This window comes from Bos taurus, chromosome 7, assembly GCF_002263795.3.
Source record: "Bos taurus isolate L1 Dominette 01449 registration number 42190680 breed Hereford chromosome 7, ARS-UCD2.0, whole genome shotgun sequence".
Lineage (NCBI taxonomy): Eukaryota > Metazoa > Chordata > Mammalia > Artiodactyla > Bovidae > Bos > Bos taurus.
The window spans coordinates 62,313,213-62,333,448 of NC_037334.1; the positions used below are offsets into that span (position 1 = coordinate 62,313,213).

Here is a 20,236-nt window from a genome sequence, read left to right on the forward strand (position 1 = left end):
CCTGGGCACAAAGAAGATCGAGAGAGGTCATCATGAAGGTCACTATCTTCCCTCAAAGTGGCTAAGAGAGCTCATGTGCGAGTCCATCTGTTCGTTCATTCATTCATTTACCAAATGCACATCCTGCACCAGGAAGTGCCAGACAGGAGCAGTGGTGGACATATCCAAGGCGCTGCCCCTTTTGTGAGGCCTACATTCTAGCAGGGAGCATAGGGAAAACAAATACAAAGAAACCACTTAATAAAACTATTACAAACTATGCTAAGAGCTAAGAAGGAAACAAACAGGAACCTGACAGGAAAATAAGGGATGGGGCTTCCTGGAGGCCCAGTGAGTAAGACTCTGTGCTTCCAGCGCAGGGGCATGGGTTTGATAACTGGTCGGGGAACTAAGATCCTGCATGCCGCACAGCATGGCCAAAAAAAAATCTGAAAAAGAATATGTGTGTGGGTCTGTGTGTGTGACAATCACTCTGCTGTACACCTGGCCTAGGAAGGAAATATAACTTCATTCTCACAGCACAGGGAAGGTTATGAAGGGGAAGCCTCCTCCACTGGGGAGGCAGGCTGGGATGGTAGTTAAGAGCATGGACTTTGGAATAAGACATAGAGGTTCAAATTCTAGCTGTACCATCTACTAACTGGGGGATCTTAGGCAAAAAAAAAAAAAAAAAATCACCTCTCAAGGGCTACAGCCCGCCCTGTGAGGTGGGGATAATGATGCTCCTGCTTCAGGGGGCAGGGCAGTAACATACAAGGGGCCCGTCCCCTCCCTGTCCACACCTGTACGTGAAGAACAAAAGCAAGGATGCTGCCAACCTGCCGCATCCACCGCCTCCACAGTCACCCCCACCATGAAATGTGCATCACCCACCCCACCATTTCCCAATTTCCTTCCTCGTCCCCTCACACAAGTTCCTTACCCCGCTCACCACCTTGAACAAGAAGCCCGAGACGGGTCCCCAGCCATGCCCTCGGAAGTCCCTGTGGTCCCCTGGATGCCCCAGGAGAGCTGGAGGAAGCAGAGGGGGACCACACGGCCAATCCCGGGCCGCCCGCCCCGGGCCCGGCCTCACCTGCAGGATGGAGGTGCGCTGCTCGTTCTTGTGCACCTTGGAGGCCAGCCGGTTGAACTCGAGGGCCATGCGGCCCAGGTGCGTGAAGAGCTGGCTGTGGTCGGGCTCCTCGGCACACACGCTGAGGGTGGTCTCCAGGCGCTGCAGGTGCAGCATCAGGGTGCTGTCCTCCTGGGGCAGGGGGCCCAGCTCCTGGGGGTGGAGGGTGGGGGCGGACCGCTCTTCACCACGGTCTGAGCAGGCCTCTCCAGCCTTTCTCCCTCTGCTTCCCCATTCCTCATGACTCAGTTTCCCCCTCTGATCCCAGCTCAGCCTAGGGAAATTCTCCAGTTACCCAGGTTCCCTGTCTGGGGCTGACTCACAGGGCAGGCCCCAGGACTCCCGGGCCACTGGCTGTCTCACCAGTAATGGAGCCACCTTCCTCCCACACTCTGGCCTCGCCAAGGGCCTCTGGGTCAGTCACGTGTTTATGGGGCCTCAGAATCCTCATCTCCTGCACGCACACACACCCTTTCTCCCCTTCTGCCCCACAGGGTCCCCTGGAGGTGAACTGACTGACACATGAAAGCAGCAAGCCCAGGGAACAATATCCCTCTGTCTACAGCACTGCTGCTTCCACTCAGTAAGGCTTGGCCAGCAGACATCGAGACTGTCCGTCATGTCTGTACCAGTGTCTTCTGGGCAATGGTCCAAGCATTCACCAACTTCTCAAAGGACCCGAGACTCAAAACACACTAAGAAGCATAGCTCTAGAACCTCCCTGGTGGTCCAGTGGTTAAGAGCCCATCTGCCAATACACAGGACTCAGGTTTGGTCCCTGGTCTGGGAAGACCCCACACGTTGCAGGGCAACTAAATCCATCTGAGCCCATACTCTAGACCCCATTAGCCGCATCTATTGAAGACTGCATGCTGACAGCCCATGCTGTGCAACGAGAAGCTACAGCAATAAGAAGTCTGTGCACCACAACAAGCGCTTAGCACCACAACAAGCGCTTAGTTCCTGCTAACCACAACTAGAAAAGCCCATGCGCAGCGACAAAGACCCAGCACAGCCAAAAATTATTAATTAATTTAAAAAAGAGAGAATCATAGCTCTATATAGTTCAAAGATACCCAGTCTAGGAGAGAATTAAGATAGGAAGGAAACTATGGGCAAGATAGTCCATTCTCAGAACCGGTCACTCTCTCTCTCTCCTCTGTCTAGAACACAGACTGCCTTAGCTATGCCAACACCATGTCCAAGGATCCACAGGGGTACCTGACAGCTGAGTGTCTTAAGCTCCCAGCTCCCCAGCCAGGCACCTGAGTGCCCACCTTCCCCTGCCTGAGCCCCCAGGCCCCACGTCTCCTCAGCCTTCATTCCCCTGGTGTCCCCTCTGTTCATCCTTCCTGGCCCTGCCTGCTGTAAGCGGCTCTAGCAGGCCCTCCATCACACTGATGCGAGTCACAGGACGTCAGAGCTACATGAAGCCTCAAGGTTCGGGTCTAGAAACCAAAGTGTGGGGAGAAGAAGGCTGCCCAAAGAAGGCTGCTCATGAGTCAGTGGCAGAGCCAGGGCCAGACCGTGGGCTTCCTGATACTCCATCTGCAGTGACTTCCCTCGTCTGAACTCTGCAGCAGTGGAAATGCCCTGAGGGCCACAGCACGGTGTCCAGTGAATGGCTCCCTACCGTCAGCACCTCACTCTAACAGGTGCTGCTGCTGCTTCAATTCTGCCTTCATTCCCGCACTGCCTCTTTCCACACAGGGTCTGAGGCGGCCAATGGTACTCTTTTTAAAGCTGGTGACCTGTGTTATCTCTCAGACCTCTCCGACTAGCCTGCAAGCTCCCAGAGGACAGGGAGGCTGTCTTGTCTTTGCTCAGCACAGACTAAGCTCACGGTGGGGCGAAGGACGAACCTACTGAGGAGATGAAGTTCAGGGTCATAGAGTGAAATGCTTCCAGAGCAGGCGGTAGGGGGCGGGGTAGGGGCAGGGGAATCGTGCCTCCTTGGCCAGCTTTTCAGAACCCTCAGGGACACAACAGGACCAGGGGCTGACATTCCCAGAGGATGAAACACAGAACCTTCCCGAGACCCAGAGCTGCCCTGTGTCCCCAAAGCCTCGCTAGTGTAAGCTGTGTGGGCCTGATGGAGACCTCACCCCGGGGACTGACACATACAAGAGACAATCAGTGAACCAAAGAGCAACCTTTTTGTATCTTGCCTTGCTAATTCAATATTTTTAATTTTTATATGTTAATGTATTTTCCGGCATTTAACTTGAAATTTTAACATTTTAATCAACTGTTCACAGCTTAAAGAGTCACATTGTTCTCCAAGGTTTGTAATGGGAACCGTAGTTTCTGCCTCACTTCCCTCCGCTCTCCAGTTCCCACTTCCCAAAGCCTTTCACTTTAAAGAGCAACATTCGTGCCCAAAATAAGGCAGCGGAAACCAAGGCATCAGTGAAGGGTTAGACGACCTGCTGCCTGTGTAACAATCAAAATATCTCCAAGGGAGGAGGGAGGGAGAAGGAGGAGAGGGTGAGAAGTGGAAGATTTCTAAAGAATGTTCCATGCCTTTCTCAATGGTTCTCCAGTAAGTCTGCCATTTTGAGAGAGAGCAGGGCGACATAGTTGGAATAAAGGCAGCAAAGTAGGGTAAAGTGGGGACCAGGTAGACACCTCAGAGCTGGTGGACTGTGTATGCTTGTGTGTGTGTGAGCGCAAGGTTTAACCTCCTACCTACATGCCCCAAAGGGGAGCCTGGGGGGACCCAAGAGCCTGCACAAAATGCCAATCACCTGCCTCAAGCTGCTCTGGGTTCCTCTGACCCTTTCTACTCTACCCGGGCTACAAGCCTACAGGCCCAAAGGCTGAGTCATAGTGTGCAGAGGTGCTGGGCGCTTGGCGGAGGCAGCAGGGCTGGCAACGTGCCTGGACTTTCACAATGGTTGGTACTCGTGTGGCCCACGGGGAAGTCACCAGTCACGTATTTGCATATGTGAGCGAGAAACACCCCCCAGCGCTGGCCGCTCGAGCCTATCCCAAGTGACTCCGAGTTGCCCAGGGGATGTGAGCGTGTCCTGTGCCTCTCACCCGGGGCCAGGTGACTGAAACAGAGAGGAGATGCGGGATGTTCCCAGGGACCTGCCATCCACTCACCATCGTATTTCTGGTGTGGCCGCTGCTCTCCGGTGAAAAGGCCCCTCGGTGGGGACCACTTCAAATTCAGAGGAGGTGTTCTGTATAGAAAAAGGGAGTCAGGGGACGCCTGGGAGAAAACCCCTCGCCCCTCCTCTATGGACCTTATAGCTGAGACTATGGAAGGGGGCAGAGAATGGAGGGACAAAAATCCCTTCTCACATCCAAGTCCTCTGGGCAGCCCCTCCTTGTGGGAGGAGCCAGCCCAGGCTGAGCTTACAAACCACGAAGCAGGAATAAATCCCAGCAAGTCTGCTGGGCAGCCCACTGTGTGACTTGAGGTCACATCCTCCATGGCCAGTTTCCTCATGTGTAAAACAGGGATACTGGGCTAGCTGACCTTCAAAGTACTTAGCATTTTAGGATCTTATCTTTTTTAAATGGCCATGCACTTATAAAGTGTTTTCATGACTTCCCTGGTGGTCCAGTGGTCAGGACTCTGTGCAGGGGGCACAGGTTCTTGGGAACTAACATCCCACATGCTGTGCAGCACAGCCAAAAAAAGAATAAAAATAAAATTCTTTCATGAACTCCATTTTTTCTCCAAGCAACCTGCGAGAGTGGTCAGAAGTTTATATCCCCATTGGACAGAGGAGAAAATTGAGAGCCTCCCACCAATAAATGCAAAAGTAGGACTGCATTTCAAGGACCACAAATCCAACATCCCTGTGATGGCACCTGAGCCATGTCCCAGACCCGGGAGTCTCCGACTGGTCATCTGGGAAACACAGGCAGCAGTCAGCGTGGCCACGGCCACAGCAGTCCTGTGCCCGCCTTGCCAACCCAGTTCCAGAGATCCCAGGGGAGGTAAGTCTTATGAGAAACTGGCAAACTTAGAGAGACTTTTGCAGGACACATGCAAATCTAGGGTGAACCAGGACTCCAGACTTTGCCATGTCTCTCAGCCACTCCAAGTAGCAGATACTGGTTGTGCAACCAACCGATGGGCTGCTGGACCAATAGCTGGCTCTGGGACTGCTGCTAAACCTGGTTGAACAAAGGTTAATTCAGCCTTCCCTTGTCCCAGGAAAGGGCAGGGATCGAGGGATCTCTGTGCTCAGCTTCTGCTGAGCCCCCAGCCTCCAACTTTCTGGGCCTCGGCACTGCCCCAGAAAGTTTCCCTTTCCCTTCTACTCTTCCTCAGCTGTCCTATATGACCTAGGAAAACATTCTTCTCTCTTTGAATCTCCTCTGTGGGATGGAGACTCTAAATGATATGACCACCTGAGTGCCTTCCAGTCCTAGGATACCAAGTCGACCTTCTCAAGGCAAATCTGCAGAAGACAGTTTTGGAGCCCCTGTTGAGAAGGTGAGCTACCTGTCACATCTGCCTACTTTCCGAGCACTGTGCAGTCGATACGTGCTTAACATTACACAACCAGGCAGATGGGAGGAACTCCTTGTGCATATCAGGGTTTTCCTGGTCAGACTGAACTCTGACCTTCATTTGCAAATGAGGAAACCAAGGCCCCAGAGAGACTGAAATCAACTCGTCAATATCACCCAGCAAGTTGGAGGTATCCTGACCCCAAACATCTCTCTTCCTATTCTGCCAACGGGAACTTGAGATCTATGCAACTTTCTGTCATGACTCCAAATGCAACTTACACTGGATGGAGGTTTGGGGACTGGCTCTGGCTTGTCGCTTGGGTGTGCCGGGTCAGCAGGAGTTGCTGGGACAGCTGTGTCTTTTCCTGGAGAAATGAGAAAACATGTGTGAGAAGCAGAGAAAGAGGAAAAGCCCAGATGCCACCCCCTTAAGAATGGCCTTGGCACGGAGAGTTCTCAGAGTTCCTTCCATGAGTCTGGGGAGATGGGAGGTGGTCCTGGGATGATGGCCCTGGAACAACAGGGCAGAACCTGGGCAGAGACCATCTTGCCTGCTCTCACTGGGAAAATCCCAAGGTGATCATTGCTCCTTGCTACTTTGGACCTACCTCAATAATGACACAGATGACAATTTACAATTAACAAAGTGTTTTTATATTTACTATCCTGGCCAATTCTCAAGACAGCTTTGTATCCCCATTTTAAAGGTAAGAAAACAGGCACAGAAAGGTCACCCATTGACCCCGCTGGCAACTGCAGAACTGAGATCTCCCTCCCTGAATTCCTAGGGCTCTTGCCCCTAGGAGCCCCTTGAGGGTAGCTGCATGGTTCCTTCCTGAGGTGAGCCTGGCATCCATCCAGGACTCAGAAAATACTACTGAATATAGTAGAATTATATGTAACCTTGTTTTGTATTTTCCTAGTCTCCTGTAAATGTGTTATCATACTTTCATAATTTTTTAAAAAAAGAAAATACTATTGAATGGACAAGTGGAAGCTGGCAATGCCCACTGCCTGCAGCACAGCCGACTCTGAAATCACCATCTCCTCCACGTGTCCATTCAGTAAATGTCACCAGCAGCAGAACGGAAGGTTGGCATACTGGCCTGGGCTGAGGCCGCAGGTTGGGCTGCAGCAGGAACCATCTGAGTCCTTTTCTTCCCTAATTTCAGACCGTGCCCTGGATACAGAGACATCCCGGAGGAATGCACGTGATCACACACAGGACTTTAACCCTAAGTCACAGTCGGCGCTTTCCCTTATAGGTGGTCTGTGGACCTGACATCTGAAAGGTGCTGCTGCAGGCCGAGAGGCAAAGCCGGTTCTGCCTCAGCCTCCCCACCTGTAAAATGGAAGCGGGGCAAGGCAGACCAGAAAGCTTCTGACTCAGATGCCAAGTCTAGAGACCCGAAGGTGTTGCCTGGAGCGCGATCCTGGCATATAGTAACTGCTCATCAAATATGCGCTAAGTAAGTTATATTGATAAAGATCCTGAGCCCACATCCTGGAAGGAGCAGATTGTTGCTATCCATTTCTAATATCTGCCAGGGTCTCAGGACTGCTGAGTCACCAGCCATTTTTGGACAAGATTATTTTGAGGTCCTTTCCAAATCTGACCTTCTGGGGGATGCTGTAGCCAGAACATGATTGGGAGGACAGCCTGCAGCCTAAGGATAAACGAAGGAGCGGCGGATTTCTGACACAGAAGGGAGTGCTCGGTTAAGGGCCTAGAGAGTGAGGTTATGGGCAGAGGACTGCCTGGGCTCCCCTCGTACCTGCGAGCTCAGCCAGGTCATTGAAGGAGGCCAAAGAGGGAGATGATGGTGGCAGTGGCTCACTGTCCTTGACCAGCTCCTCTGCCTTCTGCCGCAGCCTGGACGCTTCCATCTGGGACTCTTCCAAAAGTTCCCCTGGGGAGACAACGGGGGAAGGAGGAGCAATATTACTCAGTTAAGCATGCCGGCTCTCCCACCCTGATCCCCTATGCCTGCTTCTGCCTGGGTTTGGTGCTCCAGGTCCTGGGCTTCACTCCCTACATCACCTCGTGGGCTCAGTGGGACACATATCATTCCAGCTCATGGCCAGAAATAGCCTGATAAGGAAGAGGCCCTGCAACCAGGGGGAAAGGAGCAGAGGGGAATCTGGAACAAACTTCTGGCCTCCAGCACCCTCTTCCTGCCCCATTCCTGCCACACCTGACTGAGGACTCCACAAAGCCAGGGGCTCTTTCAGGCCCACCATCATGGTCCCAAGGGGGGCTACCCACAGCCTACAGACTGCAGTCAGGGGCTCCCTGAAGAGAGGAGACCTTCCATAACATCAACCACCCACCACCCCTCTGGGCCTTGTTTGCCTTCTTGTATAAGTGGAGACAGGGAAACACCATCCCTCCTTCACCAATCTGCCATTCCTAGGAGAGATCTGCCATTCCTAGGAGAGATCTGCCAAGCAGGGAGAAAGCATTTGGGAAATTGGGAGCTATACTAAACTCCCAAAGCCCAAGGCCAGAGAAGGGGACAGTGAGGTGAAGGAAGAGCTTTAGGAATCTGGAGGAAAGGGTCCCCTCTGCATGGGGAAATCAGTGAACATCTCGCATGGAGGAAGAGTCAGCATCTGAGCTGGGTGCTGACAGACGGGGACCGGTCAGCCATGTGGAGGGAAGCGGGCTGGTCCTGGGCAGTGGTGACAGCTTGGGTGAGAGCCAGGAAGCAAGGGGTCTCCTCCTGCCCTGCTTCAAGCCAAGCTGGACTCCCTGCTCTAACACTTGGGGACTGGCCCGTGGTTGCCCTGGTGATGCCAGTTCTCCCCACTTTTGGTACTTCTGGTAGATGGCCTATTCATGGCTATTCCCCTTGTCTGCCAACTGAGCCTGCCGGCTCCCTCTCCGCCACCCCACGCCTCCTTCTCAGTCCCTCACAGTGTTCTGAGTCTGGTCATCAGGGTCCTGGGGTGCTGGGGACGCAGGGCTGGGAAGACTGCCACCTTGCTAGAGGAGTGCACAGAGACACAGCTGTAAGGCAGGAGCCGATGCTGGGCCGGGAAGGGAGAGAGGGGGCCTGGGCAGAAGCATGCGCCAGTCAGCACTGCAGGCTGAGGGAGGAGCTCTGCAGGGAGAGGGCAGGGTCTGCTTTACCTAACATCTTTATCCCTTGCATTTTTTCCTTCAGTCGGGAATTCTCCTCCACTAGGCGCTCAAAAGCTGAGGACGCCTCTCCCAGAGGCACGCCGCCCCCAGGGTCGTAGATCCGGTATGGTCCTCGCCCTTCCATGAGTGTGGCTCAGCCCCTGCCGTGGTACCCGCCTGGCTGGAAGGACAACAGCAGTAGGTCAGGGGGCTGGCCGAGCCACTGAAGCATCCTAGACAATCAAAGCCCTGGAAGGCAGTCCCCAGAACCCAGAAGAGGACACAGCATCACAGGCTGGTCTGCCCATGGTACAGCAGGGCAGGACAGTCACTTCCTTTGGTCTGGACACTCTGCCTCTATGCATGTGACCTAAGAACACCGTCAGTTTCTTTTAGCAGCCTCATTGCGCCACCAGTTCATTTGGAACAGCAGTCAACTATGAGGTGCAATGTAGAGTATAAGAAAAAGCACTGGCCTGGGAGTCAAAACACATGAGCTTCATGTCCTACTGATGGGGTCCAGAAGAAGCGGGACCCTGAATCATTGCATCCCCAGCGCCCAGCAGGGTATTAGCTCTGATGGGAATGTCCAGTAAACACTTATCAAATGAATAAATAGTCTAACTATTAACTCACTGTGGGATCGTGGGCAGTCCCTTCCCCTCTCTGCGGAGGGGAAATGAAAGTCTTACACTAAATCAGTGATCTTTAAAGTGAAATGTTGTGCCCAAAGGGATAAGCAAGTCATCCAATCCGAAGTTCCATTTATATGTACGCTAGCTTTCTAAAAGAAAGAAGAAAAAGAAAACCCCCTGACTAATATTTAATATACAAACTGACACTGTCACCTTCCTCCTTCCAGTTCTAATGAACAGATGTACTTTCCATCAAAGCACCATCTGCTTGCGCAGCAAGTGCTCTGCATTACTCTGTTCAATTTCACTGGCTTTATTTCATCTGAAACCTCTGTGCAAAATGATTTCAGGAATCTGACTTTTGTGACTTAGTTGAGCATCTGTTCTGTGCTGGATGCTAGTCTAGGTGCTAGGTAATTATCAGCAAACAAAACAGACCAAAAAAAAAAAAAAAATCCTTTTGGAGCTTACATGGTAGTGGTGGAAGAAGCCAGACAATGAGAGAGATGAGCACAATATTAGGGGCAATGGAAATATCTACGGACAAAAATTAAGCAGGAAGTATGAGGTAGGGCCTTAATTTTAAATGAAGGTGTCAGGAAAGGGCTCACAGGGAAGGAGGGCTCGCCTTCAGGGCTCACCTGAAGGAGGTAAGGGAACTAGCCATGCAGATATCTGGGGGAATATCATTTCAGGCAGAGAGAACAGTAAGTGCAAAGGCCCTGAGGCTGAAAACCTGATTCAGCCTCCAGCCCTACAAAGAGCTTACCAACCACAGGAGAGCTCCAAAGGTTTCCACCACCAGGGGCTCCAGAAGGACTTGGAGCCCCGATACCTCCCTCCCAAGATCACCACCCCCAGGGCCAAAATGATTCCAGTCACAAGTCCTCAAAGATCCTTTGAGCACCCACAAGTGCTTTGCTAAAAGAGTATAAAAAAAAAAAAAAGACTAATAATAACAGCTCATTCATTAACCTACTTGCCAGGCACTGCATTAAATCCTTCGGCTGCATTATCTCAGTTAAGCTGTACAACAGCCCGAAAATACATAGTATTATCCTCACTTTATAATGGCGGCTCAGTGAGGTTAGGAAACTCAGCCAGGATTACACAGCCAGCAAGTGAGGCGAGATGCAGATCCAGTTCCACCTAAGAAAGCTGAGTCGAACGCCTGCTATTCTCACACAGCTCCCTCCAACAAGACTCAGGCCAGAGGGGCAACAGGCAAGTTCAAGCCTGTTTGCAAGATAACATGGAGCTATCTACAGTCACTCTGGGCTGTTTCCCTTGCCCTACAGCACAAGACATAACAAGGATTTTGGCCACAGGGTCCCCATTACCCTGGGATGCCACGAGCCAGAAAGAAAAACAAAGTTCTGGTGAGTGAGACCCCCGTCCCCCAAAGACTGACAAGAGAAACACACATTTGCGAGCCACCCACACCCACTGAGCCTAGAGGCACAGGACAGCTGCTCACACACCCAACATAGAAGTCACCAGCTTATGGGAGACTTATTTTTAACTCAAAAGATCAACATTACACAGCAGAGCAAAGAAAGCTCTGAAGTGTTCACTGAATTAGAAGACAGTGTGGGTGAGGCACCTGGCAGTGACTGGCATGGAGCAAGGAGCTCCAAACGTTGGCAGATGTTGGGGGGTTCCTACTTCTGCACTCCCTGTTCTCCTGTGTGCCTCTCCAGCAGGCCCTTACGCCCAGAATGGGATACGTATGACTGGGGTAAGTCTTTATGTATCTGACTGAAAATCTCCTGGAGGCGGGAGCATGCTCTCCTCATCTGTGGTGCCAGTGCAGGCCTGGCACTTGGAAAGCGAGAGGTGACTGACACTGCATGGAGTCCACAGATGGGAAGACTGAGACCTGAAAGGAACCCTAAGCACCTCTGGTGATAAGTGACAGCAGGTGTCTGGATTCCTGCTCACCACTCCACACTCACCCTACATGGAACTCACAGTTGACAATAGGTGATAATTTGGGAATATTTTTACTCCACATCTGGCTTGCCCAATAGATTAGAAGCTCCAGGAGAGCAGGCGCTGAGTCCAACTGGTCTACCAAGGTATTGTCAGAGTGGTCCAAAACAGAGCCCCAGGAAATCTCTAATCAGAGCAGAGAGACGGAAAGGACCAGAGGCACCCTTAATCCTACACCTGCCTCCTGAGAAGCCATGTGCAAACATCCTGAGAGCCTAACTGTGATCCACTGACCAGAGACACCGGGACAGCCATACACATCTAGAAGTGAGCCTGGCACAACTAAGCTCCCTTGGAGATGCCCAGATCTAACACCAAGCAACAGAGCAGGATGCAGGACCCAGGAACTGAAATCCCACCTTCACATTCTCCAAACCATGCATGCTCTCCCTCAGCACTGGGGAGCCTCCAGGGAAGGGGGCTCAGGGGAAGCAGCTGAGGGGCAAGCAGGCTTATTCTCTCGACTCCAGCCTGGGTCGGCAGAGCTGGGCGCAGGGGGAGAGTACAGGCTGCGGGAGCCCAGACCAAATAGCCTACTGTGAGAAAGTCCTCTCTGGAGACCAGAAGAGCTACCCAAAGGATGGCTTGGACTTCTGGAGGCAAGAAACACAAAGAGGGGAACAGGGAATTTCCATATCCCGCTGACCTCATGCCCAGATGGTCAGCGGCAGTTTCAGGATGACTTTCGGGCAGATGGGAACTCTCCTCCTGGTCTGTGTGGTTCTGAGATCTTTCTTAGAGAGGGGACTCATTCCCCGGATGACAGAGCTGGACAGGAATTTCCAAGGACAACGAGGCCAAGTCCATTACCAGGCGCCCCAAGGCTCCTGGAATGAGGGCCTGCGTCACCATCCTGTCTCCCACGCTGATGGTACATTTCCCTGCATCACAGACCAAGGGATGGGTGTGGACAGGGGAAAAGAGGCACTGACCCCACCCCCACGCCTCATTTGGGGCAGTACTGGAGCTCAGCACCTAGGCATCCTGGGACACGAGCTCATTTGACCCTCACTCAGGGTGTGAGGGCAGCAGGCAGGCCCTGGAGCATGAAGACCAAGGTCACACACGATGTCAGGATGGAGCTGGAAGGGCCCCTGCTCTCTCTCCAGTCTGCCACTGCCCCATCTCCATTTCTGCTCCTGCACTTACTCACTGCACTGCAGACCCCCCTCTCCGGGTTCTTGCCAAGTCCAGCATGGACTCTGTGTCCACATGGGCCTGGGTGTAGCAGCTACAGATCAGGTGACCCACCAGCAGGAGTTACCAACCCACTGTGCAAAAACAGAAACAGCTGGGGGTGAAGACACAGGCAGCTCAGATCTTCTTCCAAAACAAGATCCTGGTTTAAGTCCCCACAGCCCACCCCGAAAAAACCTGGGGGCACCCACTGGAACCAGAAAGGCCTGGTTTGGGGGCAGAAAAGGGCCCAGACAGATGACAGGTCAGGCAGTGACCACAGAGTGTAAAGATGGAGATGATGCTATTGAAACTGAAGGAGCCAGAAGAGAAGGAGGAGACAGCATCGAGGGGATGGAGGTGGGGTGAGGAGGGAGGGGTGGGTAGGGGTCAGAGGGTGGGGATGGGAGGATGGGAAGGAGTCGGGGTGGGGAGGGTGGGTGAGGAGACGTGAGGGAGCATGGGCCCAGATGGTAAGCTCCACCCAAGACAAAGGTTGAAAAAGACTAAATTGAAAATGAAGCCTCTGCACTGAGACACTTCAGCCCATTAGAGGCTGTCTTTCAATTAGCTGTGTGCTGCTGCTAGGAGTAGGGGCTCCCAGAGTCCCCAAATGATATGAATTTGCTTAGTAACATTTGCAAAATCGCTATGATTTCTCAAGCATGTTTTTCCACTGGATTGTCACGAGAACCTGGGAAGGAGGCAGGGCTGACATCTGTTCCACAGGTGAGGAAACTAAGGCCCACTTGGGAGCTTCGCCTGATCTAATGCCACTGGGCACTGGCTGCATCCTGAGGCCAGCCAGACCCTGCGGCTCTGGGGGAAGTGAAGTTCTCGCTAGCCCAGAGAAGACAGCCTGAGTAGATCTCTGGCACTGGGAACTGGGAGGACACAGCGGCCACAAGCGACCTCCCCAGGGAACGGCAGGGGCTGCCAGGGATGCTGGTGGGTGCAGGGGACAGTGTGGCAAAGGGAAGGGTCTCCAGAAAGAAGGCAAGGACAGAAAGTCAGAAGTCCTGGCACCTACTCTACTGCACACTCTGATGGCCATGGGCAAGCTGTCCATTCTGTGGACCTCAACTCCCTCATGGGCACAGAAGAGGAGCCTGGACTAGAGAGAAACTGGGTGACGTCTTCATGCTGGCCTAAGGATCCACGGAGACCCAAACTCTGGCAGCCAGCCACAAGGCAAGAAAGAGGAGGGGACCCAGCACACACACAGAAGATAGTACAGCCCTGGATCAGGAAGAAAGGGTCCCAACAGGGCAGGATCAGAGACGGAAGCAGATGGGGCAGGCAGGGTGCAACAAAGAAGGGGGAGCCCAAGAGCAGGATGAGACCCTGAGCCGGAAGCCTTCTCACACGTTGCCCCAGGGCCTTGCCCTGGTCCCAGCTTTGCCCACCCCTGCAGGCTGGGTGACACTGACCATCCCCTCACCTTTTCTGAACCTCATCTGCAAAACAGAAAAAAAAACCAGAAGCCATGGACGTCAGATTAAAGAAACTAAATGAAACAATATGCGTACAATTGGAAGGGCGTTCTCACTTATTTCCTAATTATTTGATTTATTTAATAAAGAAATGTATTCATTTTGTAATAAGATTTCCTAAATGATAATAATTATAATACCTCACAAAGTACCTGGCACTTAGTAGGTTCTAACTAAAAGGCTGAGGCAGCCCCTAACAGCCCAGCTGATGGGTTGTAGCATCCACTTGGTTCTTGTGAATTGCAAGTAACTGTAAGCAGGAACACTGGGACAACACCATAGCTGGTGAAACTGAAGCTATGAGAAGCCCTTGGACCAAGGCCACGTTCACGAAAGATCAGGAATCATCTGAGCCTCAATTTCCTCAACAGTAAATGGGAATATCCTGCAAGTCCCCCAAGGGCTGACAGGAAGTGAGGCATTATGAAACATCTTGCAAACTAAAACAAAAATCTTCCCACTTCCACACTTCACGATGACCTCCAGACCACTCCACCCATTTCACAATCAGGGAAACTGTGGCTCCAGGTCCATCCATCAAAGAGCGGGCCGAGTCCTCCTGATGACTGTCAGCAGAGACACTGCACCTACTTTAGACAGGGTGTACCCAAGGAGCCCACCCCAGCATCTCACCAGTGAGAAGCCAAGGATTTAATCAGTCTTTCCAAACAATTCAGTAAGAAAGAGGCTACAGGCACACAGTGTAATATGAGGAATGGGTGGGGCTCAGGAATCATGGGATCTAGTGGAGGCTGTTGTTGTAGTCGCTAAGTCATGTCTGACTCTTTGTGAACCCATGGACTATAGCCCTCCAGGCTCCTCTGTCCATGGGATTTCCCAGGCAAGAATCCTGGAGTGGGTTGTCATTTCCTCCAAGGGATCTTCCCAACCCAGGGATCGAACCCACGTCTCCTGCATTGGCAGGCAGATTCTTTACCACTGACCCACCAGGGAAGCCTTCTAGTCTAGATACACCATGGCAAACATTTTCCATCACCTGGCCTCAGTTTTCTAAAAGGAGGGGTTGTTGATAATAGCAATAATACAATATAAGGGGGCAGACTAGACAATTTTTAAGGCCTCTTCTAGTTCTAACATTCCAGAACTTACAATATATTGCCATCTGTTTCTAAAGTCTTCTGATCTTAAAAAGGCTACTCTCCCCAGCTCAGAAGCTTCCCAGGTGGTTCTGTGGTAAAGAATCCACCTGTCAATGCAGGAGATGCAGGAGACAGGGATTCGATCGCTGGAGTAGGAAATGGCAACCCATTTCAGTATTCTTGCCTGGAAAATCCCATGCACAGAGGAGCCTGATGGGTTACAGTCCATGGGGTTGCAAAGAGTAGGGCATGACTGAGCACGCACACACATGCACCCTAGCTCCCATCCCTCCCAATGCCCAAGTGGATGTCCTGCCTCACGAACCCTCCTGCAGTGCTCTCAGGGGTGTGTCGCCTTCCCAAGAGCAGTTGGAAACCCCCAGACGATGTCTGCAGCCCTTCCCCGGGTCCTGCCCTCCTCCGTGGTCTGCATCCAGGCTCCAGGTCAGCCTGAGTGTCATGTCTCTCAAGCACAGCTGGCATCTCCCATGTCCCTCCCCACTCCCATCCACTGACTCACCCCCAGAAAGAGCCCCACTGTCCCTACTTAGCCTCCAAGATCCAAGCTCTACACTACCAGCCTAGGTACAGTGGGGAGGACCAGGCCCTTAGTTGGCTGAAAACTGCATAAGAGGACCAAGGAGCATCTAACTAAAGCTGGGATAGGCCCTGACAGCTCTGTGCTCCCACATGCCAGGCACTGTGCTGCGTCATTATGCACAGGATTCCCTTATTTTCTTCTTACCACACAGAGATGAACATTCTTATCCCTATTTTCCAGCAAGGAAACCAATCCTCTTGGCTGGATGGCATCATCTCTATTTTTCAGATGAGGAGGCAGACTCAGATAAGTCACTTGCTTGAGGAAACACAGCTGGTTAGTGGCAGAACAAAGAACCCAACCTCATTCTATCAGACTCCACACCAGTGCCTTTCCACTGGCCTGCGCTGACGGAGAGGCACAGGCTGAAGCTCAGGGGGAGGACACCAGTCCTGTCGTTCCACTACCTGAAACACGCCCAGGTTCCCAGCCGCTGCCTCTGTGTGTCACTAACTTTGCATGAGATCAGGTGTCAGTCTGCCCTTGACTGCCAGCAGTCACCAGGGCTTAGCGCCTCAGGTTGAATGGAAGCTCAGGGGAGATTCAGACCCATGCTTATCCAGTCCGCAGGAGAGCCAGGGGGACTCTGGTTGACCATCTTTAGTGACCCAGACCAACTTCCTCCCCAAGGAGCACCCCCGGGCAGCCAGCACTAACTGCAGTGAAGCTACTCCCAGTTCTGCTTCCACTGCCCCTGCTCTGCCCTCTGGGGTCCCTGAGAATAAGGAACAAGATGCCCCTCTCCTCCATCTCAGCCCTGAGCAGATTCGGAACCTGCAGCACTCAAGAAGCAGACTAGCCCTTGTTCCCTGCACTGTTCTCCGCAGGGACAGGTTTCTGGACCCCTCCCCACCCCGTCCCCTCCACTCCCACCCTATCTGTATCTGACCTTGAAAATGGACAACACTCCAGATGTGGCTTGCCTGACCAAACAGAGGAACTTTCATCTCCACCCTTTTAGGTATTATGTTTCTACTGATGTAGTGAACATTTGCTTTTCTTATACCTGAGTCACCCACGGTAAAGAATGTCCTTTCTCAATTATGTCAACAATCAGGCTCGGTAAAGCAAGTATACTTCAATAAAAATTAATTTAAAAAAATCAGGTTTGTATGGCTGAGATGAAAGTTATCTTGTAAAAAAGTATGCTTGACGAAGTTTCAATTATTTAAAGGGCCAGAGGTAACTCATTCAGTGACCACCTATTTAAGAAGCTAGAAATCTCTGTATCACTGTACAGAGACTGGACAAAGATGCGCACTGACACACGGTTTCTAATAGCAAAAATGTCCTGAACGTTCATCAAGACGGGGCTAGTTTAATAAACTGTGGTGCATTCATTCAATGGAATAGTACACAGACATCAAAAAGAATGGGCAGCCTGCTTTGCAATGACAGAAAGGTGCCCATAAAATACTGTTAAGTAAAAAAGCAAAGTATTGATGTATAATAAGGTATTATTTATCCTGTTACACACATTCGTACACACACAACTATGTGTGTGAGTGTATGCGTGTATGTGTGTGTGTGTGTGTGTGTGTGTTAGTTGCTCAGTCGAGTCTGACTCTTTGCAAACCCATGGACTGTAGCCCGCCAGGCTCCTCTGTCTATGGTATTTCCCAGGCAAGAATAATGGAGTGGGTAGCTATTCCCTTCTCCGGGGGATCTTCCCGACCCAGGGATCAAAACCAGGTCTCCTTCATTGCAGCCAGAGAGCTTCACCATTTCACCCACCAAGGGAAGCCCTGTATGTGTGCATAAACATATACATATACAATAAAATCTTACATATGCATAAGAAAAGGTGGAAAGATACACACCAAACCGCGCTAGTAGTCAGCTCTAGAGAAGGACTTGGGCTAGGGGATTGGAATCAAAGGAAACCTTTATTTTAAAACAGATTTTTTAACTCTTTACAAGAGAAATCTAGCCTGTTCTATTTTTAAAATTGATTTTAAAAAACAGGTGGAAGAGAAGAAGGAGAAAAAAAGACAACTTCCATTTTCTACTTTATACCTTTGGCATCCCTTGAGTTTTTGGAGTTTTTTTCCTCCAATGAGCACATGTTATTTTGTAACTCTTTTAAAGGGGGAGTTGACTTTGTTTTTAAGTTGCTTGACAAAGTCAGAACAATAAGGAAGGGCTATTGTTCTAGCACCAAATGAGGCTGGTTGGCAGAGGGCAGGGATGAGAGCCTCCTTATTATGAATCTGCTTCCTATGCACAGACAGGCTGTAGGGACTAGTTCACAAATCAGGAGGGACTTCATCACCTGAACCAAAGAACTTATTCATTAGTAAAATCAATATTTCTATGGTCTTTCTCAATTCTAACAGTCTGTGATGTATATTGTTTCATGATAAATAATTTACATATATGCAGGAAATTCCTGTCCTCTAATTTCATTCTGGGAAATATTTGACCCAAGTGAAATTAATAGAGAAAAAAATGTAGATGACTAGTTATCATATAAAGACTTAAAAAGCAGTGAACAGAATGTTTAAAAAAAAAAATCAAGAGGTAAACTCCAGGGTTGAGTTTTCTAGTCAAGGAATTTTGCAGATGAAGAGTTGGCAACTGTAGATTGTTTCAACCTGGAACCTTCCAGAAAGGATCTAGCTTAAGGAAGGTCAAGGCTGGGTCTGAGGCGACAAAGGTGGGAGGAAAAGCACCAGACTTTGGTGTGGGAACAAAGGTGAAGCTTCCCATCCACTGCCCGTGGGCCCTCCCATGGGGCCTTATACCTGCTTTGCTGGAGAGGAAGCCGAGTCCAGACAGGTGCAGAGCTGGGCTCGAGGTGGCCCAGTTCCCAAGGACCAAGCAGAATGCCCCCTCTTGATCATCAGTCCCCAGCCTGTATTCACCACTGCCAATGCCCCCTAAGAAGGGCTGAGAAGGCAGCCCAGGCACCTCCAGCCTGCTAGCCTTCGCCTCCTCACAGCTCCTGGGATCCACTGGTGCACCTGTGCCGTGCCTAGAAGCCTGGCCTCCCCACCCACCCACCCCCCAACCCAGCAGCTGGCACCATTGACCCAGGAGGAGCCCCTCGCCTATCAGCTATAGGGTCAAAGGGCACTAGGCCAACCCTGGGCCTAAAGGGAAGGGAGACTCAACTGTCCTCCTATGTACTGGTGCCCCAAATGCCCAAAGCTGGTTCCAACAAAGGCTTTCTCCAACCCTGTAACTTTTCTCCATGGGGGAAAATGACAACTTTTGAGAATTCCCCTCATACCAAATATGGTGAAAAGAGGGTTTCTGTGAAACCAGGGTTCAGATCCTGGTTCCGCTCCCTCACCAAGTGACCCTGAGCAGACCTCACTTTCCTGGTTTCTTCTCCCCAAGGAAATGCTGTGAGGACCAACGAGGATCCCCAGATCTCCCTGAAGACCTTGAAGGGCTAACCCAACAGGAGCCACAATGGCTAGGAAGGGAATAGCTTCCAGGGACCACCAACCAGATAAAAGCCATAGATGTCCCGTTTCAACAGTGAAGACTGGAAATAAGCTAACGAAGAAGAAAATGAATAAAGGCATCGGGGCCACTTCATACCAGTGAATGTTAGTACCATGCTGTTTAGGCACTAAGTCGTGTCTGACTCTTTGTGACCCCATGGACTCTAGTCTTCCAGGCTCCTCTGTCCATGAGACTTTTCAGGCAAGAATGTTGGAGTGGGGTGCCATTTCCTTCTCCTAGGTATCTTCCCAACCCAGGGATCAAATCCACATCTCCTGTTTGACAGGCAGATTCTTTCCCACTGAGCCACTAGGGAAGCCCCTATTAATACTATACAGTTGTGAGAAACAAATAGGCCAGAGCTAGAGATCCAAACAGGAATGAATCTCTCAGGCATAATAAGAAACAAAACAAGCAAGCTGCAGAAGAACACAGTTGGAAACATTTAAGTAACATCTTAAAACATACAAAACAATATTACATATTGTTTAGGGATGTATATATTTATAATATCAATAAAACTGTAGAGAAATACAAGAGAATAAACTCTAAATTTATAACCCTTGCTACTTCTGGAAGAGTGGGGAAGGAGATGATCAGGGAGAAATTTCAAATGAACAGAATATGTTATTCCTTAATGTGAATGGTGGCTCTCCCAAGTGTCTGCATGTTACTCTCTGCGTCTGAAAGATTCCTTTGCATTTTCTAAAAGTTAATGCTGCCATCTTCAGACCCCTGTTCCTCTTCCCAGAGATTGGGATCAGGGTGGGGGGCTGCACCCCAGAGGCAGAAGTGGGGCTGTGGCAAGACCAGCGTTCCTCAGACCACAGAGATGAAGCTGACCAGGATCATGGTCTGCTAGCCAGCCAAGAGTGGTGTAAGCCTCCTCCACTGTGGGTGGAGACCAAACCAAGGGCCCCTGACTCATGGGACACCCCCACGCCCGCCCTAAAAATACCAGCTCTGACCGCTGAGTAGGACGCCTTGGGTGACATGACTCCTATAGCATCCCCAGCCCTCCCTCACTACCCCCTCCCCCCCACACACACACCCCTGCCTGGGCCACCGGCCT

At 51.1% G+C, this 20,236-nt stretch overlaps 1 protein-coding gene across 2 annotated transcripts in view; it reads right to left on the bottom strand.

Annotated features, from left to right (window-relative positions):
• Positions 1-20,236, bottom strand: part of TNIP1 (TNFAIP3 interacting protein 1) — a 44,316-nt gene that overhangs the window by 19,713 nt on the left and 4,367 nt on the right. For both annotated transcript variants that reach the window (NM_001024554.4, NM_001434967.1), the window contains 6 exon segments: positions 1,076-1,267; positions 4,223-4,259; positions 4,262-4,302; positions 5,870-5,955; positions 7,366-7,500; positions 8,724-8,895. In NM_001024554.4, coding sequence (NP_001019725.2) covers positions 1,076-1,267; positions 4,223-4,259; positions 4,262-4,302; positions 5,870-5,955; positions 7,366-7,500; positions 8,724-8,859 — 627 coding nt within the window. In that variant the 5' untranslated portion in view covers positions 8,860-8,895.